The sequence below is a fragment of the Phocoena sinus genome, chromosome 18, assembly GCF_008692025.1.
Source record: "Phocoena sinus isolate mPhoSin1 chromosome 18, mPhoSin1.pri, whole genome shotgun sequence".
Taxonomy (NCBI): Eukaryota; Metazoa; Chordata; class Mammalia; order Artiodactyla; family Phocoenidae; genus Phocoena; species Phocoena sinus.
This window is the reverse complement of record NC_045780.1, coordinates 26535784-26548394: the sequence shown is the minus strand read 5'-3', so window position 1 is coordinate 26548394 and position 12611 is coordinate 26535784. Positions and strand designations below refer to the sequence as shown.

Genomic DNA, 12611 nt, shown 5'->3' with positions numbered 1-12611 from the left:
GAACAGCTTAGACTAGGCGATCGCTGAAATCCCCTCCAATTCTCATATCTTGTGATTTGAAGCAGAATGTCAACCTGACATGGGGATGCTGTGAAAAGTAATAAAAAGGCCTATAAAATTTTGGAGCTCTGTGATCTTCAGAACTGCAGGCAGAAAGGATCAGACTGCAATGGCATTTCAGAGACTGCTTTGACACGATGGATGGAGGCCCAGGTAAAACTCAAGAACTTTAGAGAATGCAGCATCAGGACCAAAATAACATAAGGCTGTGGTTCTTCGATTATTTTCTGTCTTGGGCAAATGCTTAGATTGACTATAATTTATTTCAGGAATTTCAATACCTATAGTAACAGGAAAAAAACTAGTCATAAATAAGGCAGATTAGACAAGATAAATAGACCCTAATTCTTAAGATATATAACACACCTAAAAGTGCAACCTTACAGTTCAGTCATTTTAGAAGTTAAGGGAACATGAGAGTAGAAAATTAGTTAAATGTCTTAAGAGTTTTCAAAGTCTCATAATTTTTGGCTTTGTTTCCATGACTGAGCACTTTTGTTTGAGAAAACACATTTCCTAACACCACCACATCATTTCCACGCAACTAGAAACAATCATAGGAAAATATTTATAATAAAACACAAAATAATGAAACATGAAGCTCCAAAAATCTTGAGACCAATGCCATGGTATGTGTCTTACCTCCTACACCCTGGTTTGCAGATGCTCCATTCTTATGACTCTTGTCAGTATTTTGGAAGAAAAAAACCTACAGTGACCTTTTCATTTTAATCAAGACACAAGGTATTGAGTTGATTTTAGGGAAAAAGCAGAAGTGGGTACAGTACCTGCTGGCATTTTGCATGCAGAACCCCACTGACACCTGTACACCAAACCCTCTGGGACACGAAAACTCTAATCTTGCTACATAATGCTGTTCCATTTTAGCCTCACATTATTACTTGAATTGAATTTTAAATTAGTCTACTTACAGAAAAAATTACCAAAAGTTTAATTTTCCTTTTCCAACAAATCCCACTGCAAGCACCAGCCACCTGAAGCCAAGAGAGTTGTAGGTTTTGTCCAAATGCAGGTAAATATCAAAACCAACTAATTCTCTTGCAAAATAAATATGCAACCCATTTATACTAACAATCTTTGGTCAAGCCAGATTTTAGCCAAACATAATCAGAAATGGTCCTTTAGTCGAACTTTCTTCTTTTCACTCCTAAGTAAAATACAGAAAATAATGGAAAGGATGTTAGCTTCTTGTAAGGAAGGCAAAAGTGATTGAAAAAAAGATGTAAAAATTGATGATATCTGGCTGACATTATTTAAATAGACAATGGCTCTATCAATAAAAAGAAGCCTTAAGAAATGTGTTTCATGACAGAAATATATTAACCACTTTTCATCATCTGGAACCTTCGTAAATCAATAAGAGATAATATTTACTCTATCCTGCTGGGGTGGCTTTTTGTATTTCTAAGAGGATTTAATTCTGGTTGCCATAGTTATGACAGAGTTCTAGAATGAATTTTGTTTCATCATAATTGCTGCATGTTAGTATGTAAACAGCTGAACTCTACCTTCAACAGGCAGAACTCAATTGTGAATAAAGAAAACTCCTTATCATAAAGTGGTTGAACTAGAATTCAAAACATACCATTGAGCCCTTGCTCTCCTCAGAGAGTTAGCAAATACTTCTCAAACATTTTTAGCATAGTTATCTCTGAAAGGCACATCAATAGTACAAGAAGAATGCAGAAGAAGATTTAAAATGTTTAAAGTGATGTGGAGATTTACAGAAGTTAAAATAATTTATTCTTGGTCTGTACCATAGGTCATAAGGAAAATTTTGACCTTTGGGCTATTGATCTATCTTTTTACCAAATACCTGTCACTTCATATAGATATTAAATTTGAAATGTGTTATTTCCCAGTCAATTCAATGCCAATTGGTTCAATATCAGTTTATCCACTAAAAAAAGAGAAAGAAAAACAATCCAGGGAAATTACTCTTAAGCTTGATATGCTTTAGCATTACTTTCAAAGGCCACAACATAAAAGAAAGAAAAGGAAAGCATGTATCCTCTTGTTACTTCTTTGAGGTGCAAATATCCAGAAAATATGAAATCAAAAAGAATTGGGGCCATCTCCTTTCGGATTTGGGCTACTGCAGCACTAGGGTGTCAGTTGGTCCCGGCCAGACCACTTCAGTTCTTCCCTGCAAGGATATATTTAATAACTGATTGGTGTGTTCCTTTAATACAAGACAATGGAAATGGAACAGCCAGAGGAAACCTTTCCCAACACCGAAACCAATGGCGAATTTGGTAAACGCCCTGCTGAAGATATGGAAGACGAGCACGCTTTTAAAGATCTAGAAACACTGATGAGATGGTTGAATTACACATTCTGCTTCAGAGCAAGAATGCTGGGGCAGTGATTGGAAAAGGAGGCAAGAATATTAAGGCTCTCCGTACAGACCACAATGCCAGTGTTTCAGTCCCAGACAACAGTGGCCCCGAACGCACACTGAGTATCAGTGCTGATATTGAAACAATTGGAGAAATTCTGAAGAAAATCATCCCTACCTTGAAAGAGGGCCTGCAGTTGCCATCACCCACTGCAACCAGCCAGCTCCCGCTGGAATCTGATGCTGTGGAATGCTTAAATTACCAACACTATAAAGGACGCGACTTTGCGAGTTGAGATTGTTGATTCATCAGAGTCTGGCTGGAGGAATTATTGGAGTCAAAGGTGCTAAAATCAAAGAAATTCGAGAGAACACTCAGACAACAATCAAGCTTTTCCAGGAATGTGGTCCTCAATCCACTGACAGAGTGGTTCTTATTGGGGGAAAACCTGATAGGGTTGTAGAGTGCATAAAGCTCATCCTGCATCTTATATCAGAGTCTCCCATCAAAGGACGTGCTCAGCCTTATGATCCCGGTTTTTATGACGAAACCTATGATTACTGTGGTTTTACAATGATGTTTGATGACCGCTGTGGACGTCCCGTGGGATTTCCCATGCAGGGAAGAGGTGGTTTTGACAGAATGCCTCCTGGTCAGGGTGGGAGTCCCATGCTTCCATCCAGAAGAGATTGTGATGATAGGAGCCCTCGTCGAGGAGCTCCTCCACCTCCTCCTGGACGAGGGGGCCGGGGTGGTGGCAGAGCTCAGAATCTTCCTCCTTCTCCACCACCACCACCTAGAGGAGGGGATCTAATGGCCTATGACAGAAGAGGAAGACCTGGAGACCATTATGATGGCATGGGTGGTTTCAGTGCTGATGAAACCTGCGACTCTGTAGTAGATACATGGAGCCCATCAGAGCCACAGGTGGCTTATGAACCACAGGGTGGCTCTGGATATGATTATTCCTATGCAGGGGGTCATGGCTCATATGGTGATCTTGGTGGACCTATTATTACTACACAAGTAACTACTCCCAAAGATCTGGCTCGATCTGTTATTGGCAAAGGTGGTCAGCAGATTAAACAAATCCGTCATGAGTCAGGAGCATCGATCAAAATTGATGAGCCTTTAGAAGGGTCCAAAGATTGGATCATTACCATTACAGGAACACAGGCCCAGATACAGAATGCACAGTACTTGCTGCAGGACAGTGTGAAGCAATATTCTGAAAAGTTTTTCTAAGACTAGTGAAGAACTGAAGGAGTCCTGCATCTTTTTTTTTTTTTTTAATCTGCTTTTGTTTAAAAAGCCAACATTCCTCTGCTTCATAGGTGTTCTACATTTGAGGTGTAGTGAAATCTTTGCTGTCACCAGATATAATGTTTTAGTTCCTTACAAACAGGGTTGGGGGTTGGGGGAGGGTGTGCAGAAACTAACATTGAAATTTTGCAACAGCAGCAGAGTGAGTGAATTTTAATTTTTGCTCATTGTTGGTGGTTTTAAAAAAAAATCCCCCCATGTAATTACTGCGAACACTTGGCTTTGTGGTCACTGTAATATTTGTGGGGAGGGTGGGACAGGGAGGAAAAGTACTGATAGTCCATATGTCCCTGGCATCTATTCGGAGCAGTGTGCAGAATGTAATGCTCTTTTGTAAGAAATGTTTTATGATTTTTAAAATAAATTTAGTGAACCTCAAAAAAAAAAAAAAAGAATTGGATCCCACAAACAGGGAAACAGGTGTTCTTATGTGCCCTAAGAAAAACCCAAACACAATTTTCATAGACAAAAGCCCAACAATCTGCCAGTAGCAATTCAAATGTCAGTTCAGTTAAAAAGATAACCCTTTAAGGCTTCCCTGGTGGCGCAGTGGTTGAGAGTCTGCCTGCCGATGCAGGGGACATGGGTTCGTGCCCCGGTCTGGGAAGATCCCGCGTGCCGCGGAGCGGCTGGGCCCGTGAGCCATGGCCGCTGAGCCTGCACGTCCGGAGCCTGTGCTCCGCAACGGGAGAGACCACAACAGTGAGAGGCCCGCATACTCAAAAATAAATAAATAAATAAAAATAACCCTTTAAACTTTGAAAAACAACATACCTCTGTTAATCACAGAATCTTTTAAAATATGTATTTGTCTGGTAAAGTTTGACAATGCTGCCTGTGAAATCCAAAAGGAGAACATGTCATGAGAATATGGAAGCACAAGAAACTTCAACTAAAATTGTCTTTTCCCATATGGCAACTTAAGACAAATAGTCCTAAGCGTGTTATTTTGAGAGACACACAATTTTGAAATAACTGGATATACCTCAAGTTATTCTAGAAGTGAAAAGTAGAAAGAAGTTCTTTGGCTTATTCACCTTAGACTTTTCCTGTTTAGTTAGAGGTTGCATTCAATTACCTTCCATTTGAAACTCTTCTGATTCTATATTTGTAGTATTTATTGTTTTGAGGGGGAACCATTTTCATATATATGTTAGATTTGAATCACGACCATTTGCATGACATTTTATTAAAATATATGGTTTGAACATGAATAAGACAGTGTGTTAATTATTCAAGAGATATGAAGATAAATAAGATAATTCTTACCCAACGGAACACATACTAGAAGAACTAAATAGAAAAGTTGGGAGAAGTGTTAAGGCAAATAATACTAGATAATTACATAATATGGGCTGTGTATGAATGGGATAAAAGAAGTAAGAGCAGAGAGTTGTGACAGTAAACCCAGCAAAGACATACGCCCTTCGCTAGATCAGAAAAGGCTTCAAGGAGGCACTGGCATTTGAGTTGGACGCCATTAAAGGAAGTTCAACAGAGTAGCTTTAGTGAGGCATATTCTAATAATCTGAAAGGCAGGAAAATACTAGCAAAAATAAAAATGATGACCAGGACAGGATATGTGAAATTTTTTTTCCAGAAGCTTGACAAACTTTTAATAGATGTTGGTATAAGCAAATGCAGACTAATTGAAGTACATGTTGTCATTTTTAAAAAGCCACACAATGGTTGTGAAAATTTTAAGTTATTTTTGTATACTGAGAGCAGGGATATTTCCATCATATGGTAGAGCCTAGAAAGAGATATTTTATTTCTTGAGTGATAGAAAGTAGCAGCTGGTGGGACAGAGAATGGGCTGTAGAAAGAATACTTGCTCTGACTCTTACTAACTGGATGAAACTGGAAAAGGTACTTTACCTTCCATGACTGTTTTCTTATCTAAAGTAGGAATATTTACAGTGCCTACTTCCTAGGTTGTAATGAGTATTAAATGAATTATTAGGTATAAAACACTTGAACTAATACATGGCAAATAGTAAGCATTCAGTGTTGTATTAGCTCATTTTCATTATGTGGATCAGAGATGAAACTACTTTCATGTAGATTTAGGTATTTTTATTTTAATTTTCTTTAGAAAAGATCTGCTTTGGATCATTTAAGAACTTCAGCAATGGAGTGAAAACTAAAGTTAAACTAAACTTGCCAATTAAAGATAACTTTCTTTCAAAAGTCCTTCAAGATTCTTTCTCCTCTTGCAGCGGTTCTAGAATATAGCTACACTTTTTAGTCATATGAAGATTTCTTTAAAATACTAATGCCAGGATCCTACCTCCAGAGATTCTAATTTAATTGGCCTTGGCTGTAAGGAGTTTTAAAAGCTTCCCAGGTGATTTTAATGTACAGCCAATGTTGAGAACCACTGAGCCAATGGGTAAAACATCTGCCAATTTGAAGTTCAAAATCCCTGTAAGTGCCGATTCATGCCTTCTTTTCAGGTATTTCTGTCCTCGCCTCTGTCCCCCTCACACTGGTACAGGGGGACAGTGTGAATCCTCACAGTGATGGGTCTCTGACTTGGGGCTTCACTAGTCTCCACTATCATGGAGTGGGCCTACTTTTGTTCCTGGGAGGCTTGCACTGCTGTCCACTGAAGAGTGGATCCGGGATGAGCACTGACTGCCTGCCCGGCTACCATGCCAGATAACACTTGATCCCACCTGGCTTTGTAGGCACTTTGCTGGATGTGCTGCTGAAGCCCACCCTCACACAGCTACCTCTGTCTGTGAAGCCCTGTGCCCTGTAGCCTCTTCGTCTTTACACCTCGGCTGCTGATGGTCATTGGTCCTCTGGAACCTCCCACTTTTCCCTCAACACCAGGTATGCTGGAATGTCCCATTCAAACCCTGTGCAGGCCATAGGGTTTAGGGTCCTTTTGCAGGTGAATCTATCTAGATATCACTTTCTCTCTGCTCTTGATCTTCTGCTACTCCTGGACTACACTGGATGCAAAGTATTGTCTGGGACTCTGGTCAGATTTCCATCATCTTGTGGCTGAGACCTAGGAGAGGGGATTTTTGTTTCATACAAGGGACCCAGGGAGCACTTAACCCTAGTTTCTCCTCCTCCGGTGCACGTATACACCTTGGACAGAAATCTGTGCCCTCCTCCTCCAGTTTCTCTTATCTTTCCTTAGGTCACATCCTCAACCCTTCCTAGGCTATAGCTTAAGGAAAATTCTGTGACCCAAGTCTCCTTGGCTTGACTCTGGACATGGAAAAGGCAGATTTTTGGAATTCAGAAAAATCTTTCTCTTTTGGAAATCCTAGCATTGTATCTCACAATGGAGTCAAAAACTTCATTTTTAGCCAAAATTTGAATAGTAAACTTTTTGTTTTTGTCCTCCTGCCCTAACATTATTGCTTATATCTTTCCTGAGACAATAGATATACCTGCTGTAATCAGGGGACAGCCCCATACAAGGAAGTATAAAAAATAAAAACACAATTTTATATTTCAAACTATATTATTCCCATAATATCTGTAATTGAAAATAATTCCAGCATGAATCTTCCACTCTTCTTAAGCATTTAGCTTGTAACCTAGAAGACAGAGTACACCTGTTTTCAACCCTATGGTTTTGAAGCCACCAATTCTTTCCTTCCTTCTTTCTTAGTCCAAACACTATTGCATGTGGTGTGTGTGTGTGTGTGTGTGTGTGTGTGTGTGTGTGTGCATAATTCTTGTTTTGCTTACTAGATGCTTTAAGTTTATAAGGTGCAACATTTCAATTTATTCTAAGAATTTAAGAGTAGGACTCATGTCTTGACCAACTGCCACCAAGACTAAGAATGTAGGGCACATACTAAGCATCAAAATATTTCCTTACTACTACTAACAATCTCTCCTGGACCACTGAGGATAGAGACTTTGAAAGATGCATCTTTCTTTCCCTTTAACCTCCTCCAATCCTTCATGAAAAAATAAATGCACTAAAGTTCTGGCTTCTCTCATTAAGATTGAATCAATATCCAGAGATTCAAGTTTCATACAATGTGCCTCCACCTATACCAAGATGGAGTTAACTCCACCCCACTCCAGCCAGAGAACCCCTTCTCAGATGCAGGCTCTTGTTCCATCAGTTCTGCTCCAGACAGCTAAAGTTAGGACTTATTTTTCACAGTCCTCCCCAAATAAATAAACTTAGGTTTTTACAATGGCAAAGGAATGTATTTCCATTTAAGAAAAACTAGAAAATTGAGGAAAGGATAAAATAAAAACCCACAAATAAACATCCAATAATTACCAATGTTATCATTTTGGTACGCTTCCTTCCATGAGAACAGTATAAATTATAATCAAATAGATAGCTGCCTTTTTCATTTTAGAATGCATGATGAATATTTAATAGTCATTCAAGATATTTGTTTCCACTACTTTTACTCATAAGTAAAACTATGCTTAAAATAACAGCAACATAAAGAGCAAAAAATAATAATATTACTTAAGTGTATAATTGCAATATACTAGACTAACTTTAATATCATGGTATCTCACAGATTTGTCTATCAGTATTAGTATCAAGGATAAAGACAATGTGGTATGTATATACAATGGAATATTACTCAGCCATAAGAAAGAACGAAATAATGCCATTTGCAGCAACATGAATGGACCTAGAGATTGTCATACTGAGTGAAGTAAGTCAGACAGAGAAAGACAAATATCATATGATATCACTTATATGTGGAATCTTTAAAAAATCTTTCAGTTGGCCATGGAAAGAAGGGCCCTCATAATAAAGTGATTTGTGTGCATGTGTTCTCACTCACTCTAGGCACATTTATGTACTACTCTTTGAACATGAGAGCTTGATCTTTTCTGTTCAGTAAAACAAGCCAGCAACCCTATCTAAGGGAAGGGCCAGTGGAGTCAAGGCTCAACCATAGACTATCGGCACTGCCATATTGGAATACACCTCTCTTTACCTCAAGACACACAGATGGCAGGACCAACCTGAAACAGCAGACATACCAGGTGACCCACAAAGTGAGCTGCCCCCACTCATTATTCCCACAACAATGAAGAGAAAACTCTTACAACTTTTTATCCTTGGTGTTCTGATGGTGCTTCAGAGAACAGAAGTAAAACAATAGATCTAAGGAAGATAACTGTTCTCCTCAACAGGGTGCTGCTTTCCCCACTCCTCTTATTGCCATCGTATCCTAAGGATATCCTGAGTAATTTGCCCCATAACAGGGGTTAACCTACCTGAGATGGTCCTTCCAAGTTGTCAAGTTCTTTCTCCACAAAACCTAACTGTGGATTTTTTAAAAATGTTTCCTCCAGCTATTTAAGTATCATCCAACAAAAAAGAAAATCATTAATAAATAATGTAAACAACTATACATGGGTTTTCACATGCAATTTCACATTTAGGAGAAAATAAGATTTTTAAGCAAAATTACAGTGATTTACCAACATATCTTCAGACTAAGACCTGACTCAATGTAAGCCTTCACAATTAGAGCAGCCATGGATTGTGGCTGCATTAGGTTAGGTCATGTCTAATATTCTCTGCTTCCATTTCTATTCACCAATGATTACCATAAATATTTGATTCTCTCCTAGAATTCTGCTGCCATTTTCTGTACCCTGGCCTCTGACTTAGCCCACCACTGTAAAGTTTGTCTTGGTTCATTAATTCCTATGTAGGCTTCTGACTTGCCTCCCAATCACGGAGAGGATTTGTGGTTCTGTAAGACTCATGGGAGCATCTACTCTGTGAAGGTCTTAGCTGTGCAGGAGTCACCCCCGCCCTCTCAGGACTGCCTGTTTCCAGAAGTGCAGCTGGCTTTGGTTTTCTCTGGGTCTCAAGGCCAGGCATTGCACAAAACCCAAGACCTTAAAGCTAAGGAAGAAACTGAATCCCTCAGGAATGGAGGGAAGTTTTTAAGCCTTTTTACCTTATTTCCCAGTTCTTCCCTTTCGGGTAGTGAGAGCTACAGCAAACAAAGACCCTTCATCTCTCTTCTCAGTGGGGTTTCTCAACTAACACTAAAACTGCCTCAAATATGCTAGCTCTTCTATCAATCCTATTTCTGTACCTGTTGTTCATGGCTGTGCTTTCCACTAATCAGGACAGACCTGTCCACACCGCCAGTACATCTCAGTTTCTTTGTTCAATATTAAATCCCACTTGCCAACTGAGTCAAGGATTTCTCCAAAATGCCACCCAAGTTTCTCTTAATTTACTTGCTTGTCACATGGTCTAATTTATTGAAAAGAACATTAGCTGAATATCTGAAATAGATATGAAAAGGAAAAGCCCTATAATCAGACAATAGAAATTTCTTTGTCATCTCATCATCATCATCATCATAATCATCATCCCTAACAATTATATAGTGCCTACTACATGCCAAACACTAATATAACTGCTTTACATAGATTAATTTCTTTGATCCTTACAACCAAATAAGGGTAATGGTATTATGTTCATTTTAAGATAAGGAATCTGAGACAGAGAGAGAACACATAACTTATGCAAGGTCACAGCTGGCTCCAGATGCCCTGCTCTTAACCCTTACATCATGCCACCTGCCTACAATGACAATCCCCGGGTGGCTTCCAAAATCCACTGTTATCTAATGTAACCAAACAGCCTGTCTTCTGTGTTGTCAGTTCACTCCTGAGTGTATCATTAGGATTTACTCTGAAAGAGATAGTCCCTGAAGAATTCTACAAAGCAGGGATGGCTTCACAAGCAGGCAAGTTTAAAACTTTTTTAGTTTTAAAGTTTAAAATGAGCTTGAAATTTCCACAACAAAAATAACAGTTTTGACATTGCATATCTGATATCTAAACTGTATCAAAAACTTTTAAGCAATAACATGGAAAGCCTTGCTCCCATCCAATGGTAGAGGAAACTAAAGCTCAGGGAAGTCAAATACCTTGACCATCATCACACGAGTAGAAACTGAGCTGTTTGCCTATAGTGTGTATGTTCTTCCCACTTTAACACACTCTCCATTAAATAAAGATATTCTAATAAGTTGTTTAATACCCATAGCGTACTCTAATAAATTACTCTTAAACTTAATTCTAGGAGATTAAAGTTTATCCTAGGGGAAATTCTTTCCAACTTTTAACAACTTGTGGAAAGCAGATCCACCATTTCCATGGCCTTTTCATTGAACTCATTGACTCTCCCAAGACATTCACATGAGAGAAGGGATCAAAGGTAGAGGTGCAGATGGAAGACCCTGCAGACATTACACAGAGATGCCCAACCATCTGTATGTCACAGTCAAACTCATGAGGTTTTCTGAGATTCCACAGCATCTAAAATTATTTTCTTCAATTCCTATAGTTAGTCCACTCAATGACAGAATACAAAATGGACTTCTCTGCTACATGACAGTTAATCAGTTTACCCAAAAATCATTTGCAAAGAGTAAAGTTTCACTGTCCCCACTCTTCTGAGGCACTGTGGTGTGACATACTGAAAAAGAACAGTTTTAGAGAAACAGCTAGATTCAAATCCAAGTTATGTCATTTACTATTAGTATGAACATGGAAAAAATTAACTCCCTGCAGGTTTTAGTTAATTCACTTAAGAAATGATAAGATATTATTACTAATTAGTTTGGATTTGGGAGCAGCAATAGATAACACCTTATCTTCCATTCTTGAGTTTAGAATCTACTAAAAAATAAGATAGAAGAGAAGAGCCAATCCATATCATAGCGCCTGTTGTATTGATAAAACTGACTGGAGACCAGGACTTCAGTTGAGCTCCCTAAATTTCTCCAAAAAATGGACCTGATTATTCTTCCACTTATACACGAAGTAGGATAAACCAAGCCACTGGGACCTAGTCCAAAGCTACCCACATGGAAGACCACTCCTGGATCCTGAACACCTGTGAGCTGCAAAAGAGGGAACCCAAAAGGCCCAGAGTCCAGCATGCTCAGCTCCTTCTACAAGATTTACCAATAAGATAAGTTAGTCTTATCAGTGAGGAGTCAATGAGGATGCAAAAAGAAGTTGGAAGAATTCTTCTCATATTAACCTTTGTGAAGTGGGAATTCTCTCCTCTTGATGGATTCATGAATAACAAGGAGAAAGTGTTCTTCCTAACAGCACCAAAGAGTGATGCCTTCAGCTAAGAATTCTCTTATGCATACCCAATTATATGTTGAAGCCTTCAATTTGGATATAATACAAGTACCTAAATTCAGAAACCTGAAACTGAGTTAATAATCTCATTTTATTTCTTAACATATTCCTCCTCCAGTGTACCCTATCTCGATAAAAGGTACCACCATCCATTCAGAGTCTCAATCCAGAAATCTAGGTGTTATCCTTGATGCTTCCCCCTCTTCTTTATTAAATTAACCATGAGATCTTATTTAATTCTATCTTCTAAATATCTTTCAACTATACTGTAATTCTCTCCTTTCCCACTATAACCACTTCTTCCGAGACATCACTATTATTGTATTTACTTCCTATTTTACTTCCTTTTACTTTTGCCCTCTACCCCGTCATCTACTTGAATGGCTCTCCAAACAGTCCTCAAAATCATTTTTGTAATATGCAAATTGAATTCTATTTATCTGACTCCATCTCTTTCACTTACTTCAAGTTTCCTCTTAAATCTCACTCTCTCAGGAAAGTCTTCCTGATCTCTTCTAGACTTATATACAGGAATTCAACAGTTAACTTTCATAGCCTCCTGTAATTCCTCTTGTGACAAGACTCACCACACTTTATTTTAATTGTTTTTTATATCATTCTGCCAAAGTCTATTGTTGTCAAACGTTGAAAGCCAACGATAAAGAACAAATATTGTAGTCAGCAAGAAAAATTACATTGCATACAAGGGAACAACAATCTGATTAATAG

General features: G+C 38.6%; 1 protein-coding gene across 1 annotated transcript; it reads left to right on the top strand.

Moving 5' to 3' along the window:
- The first annotated feature begins 2220 nt into the window (after positions 1–2220).
- On the top strand, positions 2221–3729 carry LOC116743170 (heterogeneous nuclear ribonucleoprotein K-like). Its single transcript, XM_032611484.1, is given in 3 exon segments — positions 2221–2375; positions 2378–2701; positions 2704–3729. Coding segments are annotated over 3 exon segments (1383 nt in total). The 5' UTR covers positions 2221–2278; the 3' UTR covers positions 3666–3729.
- The last annotated feature ends 8882 nt before the right edge of the window (positions 3730–12611 follow it).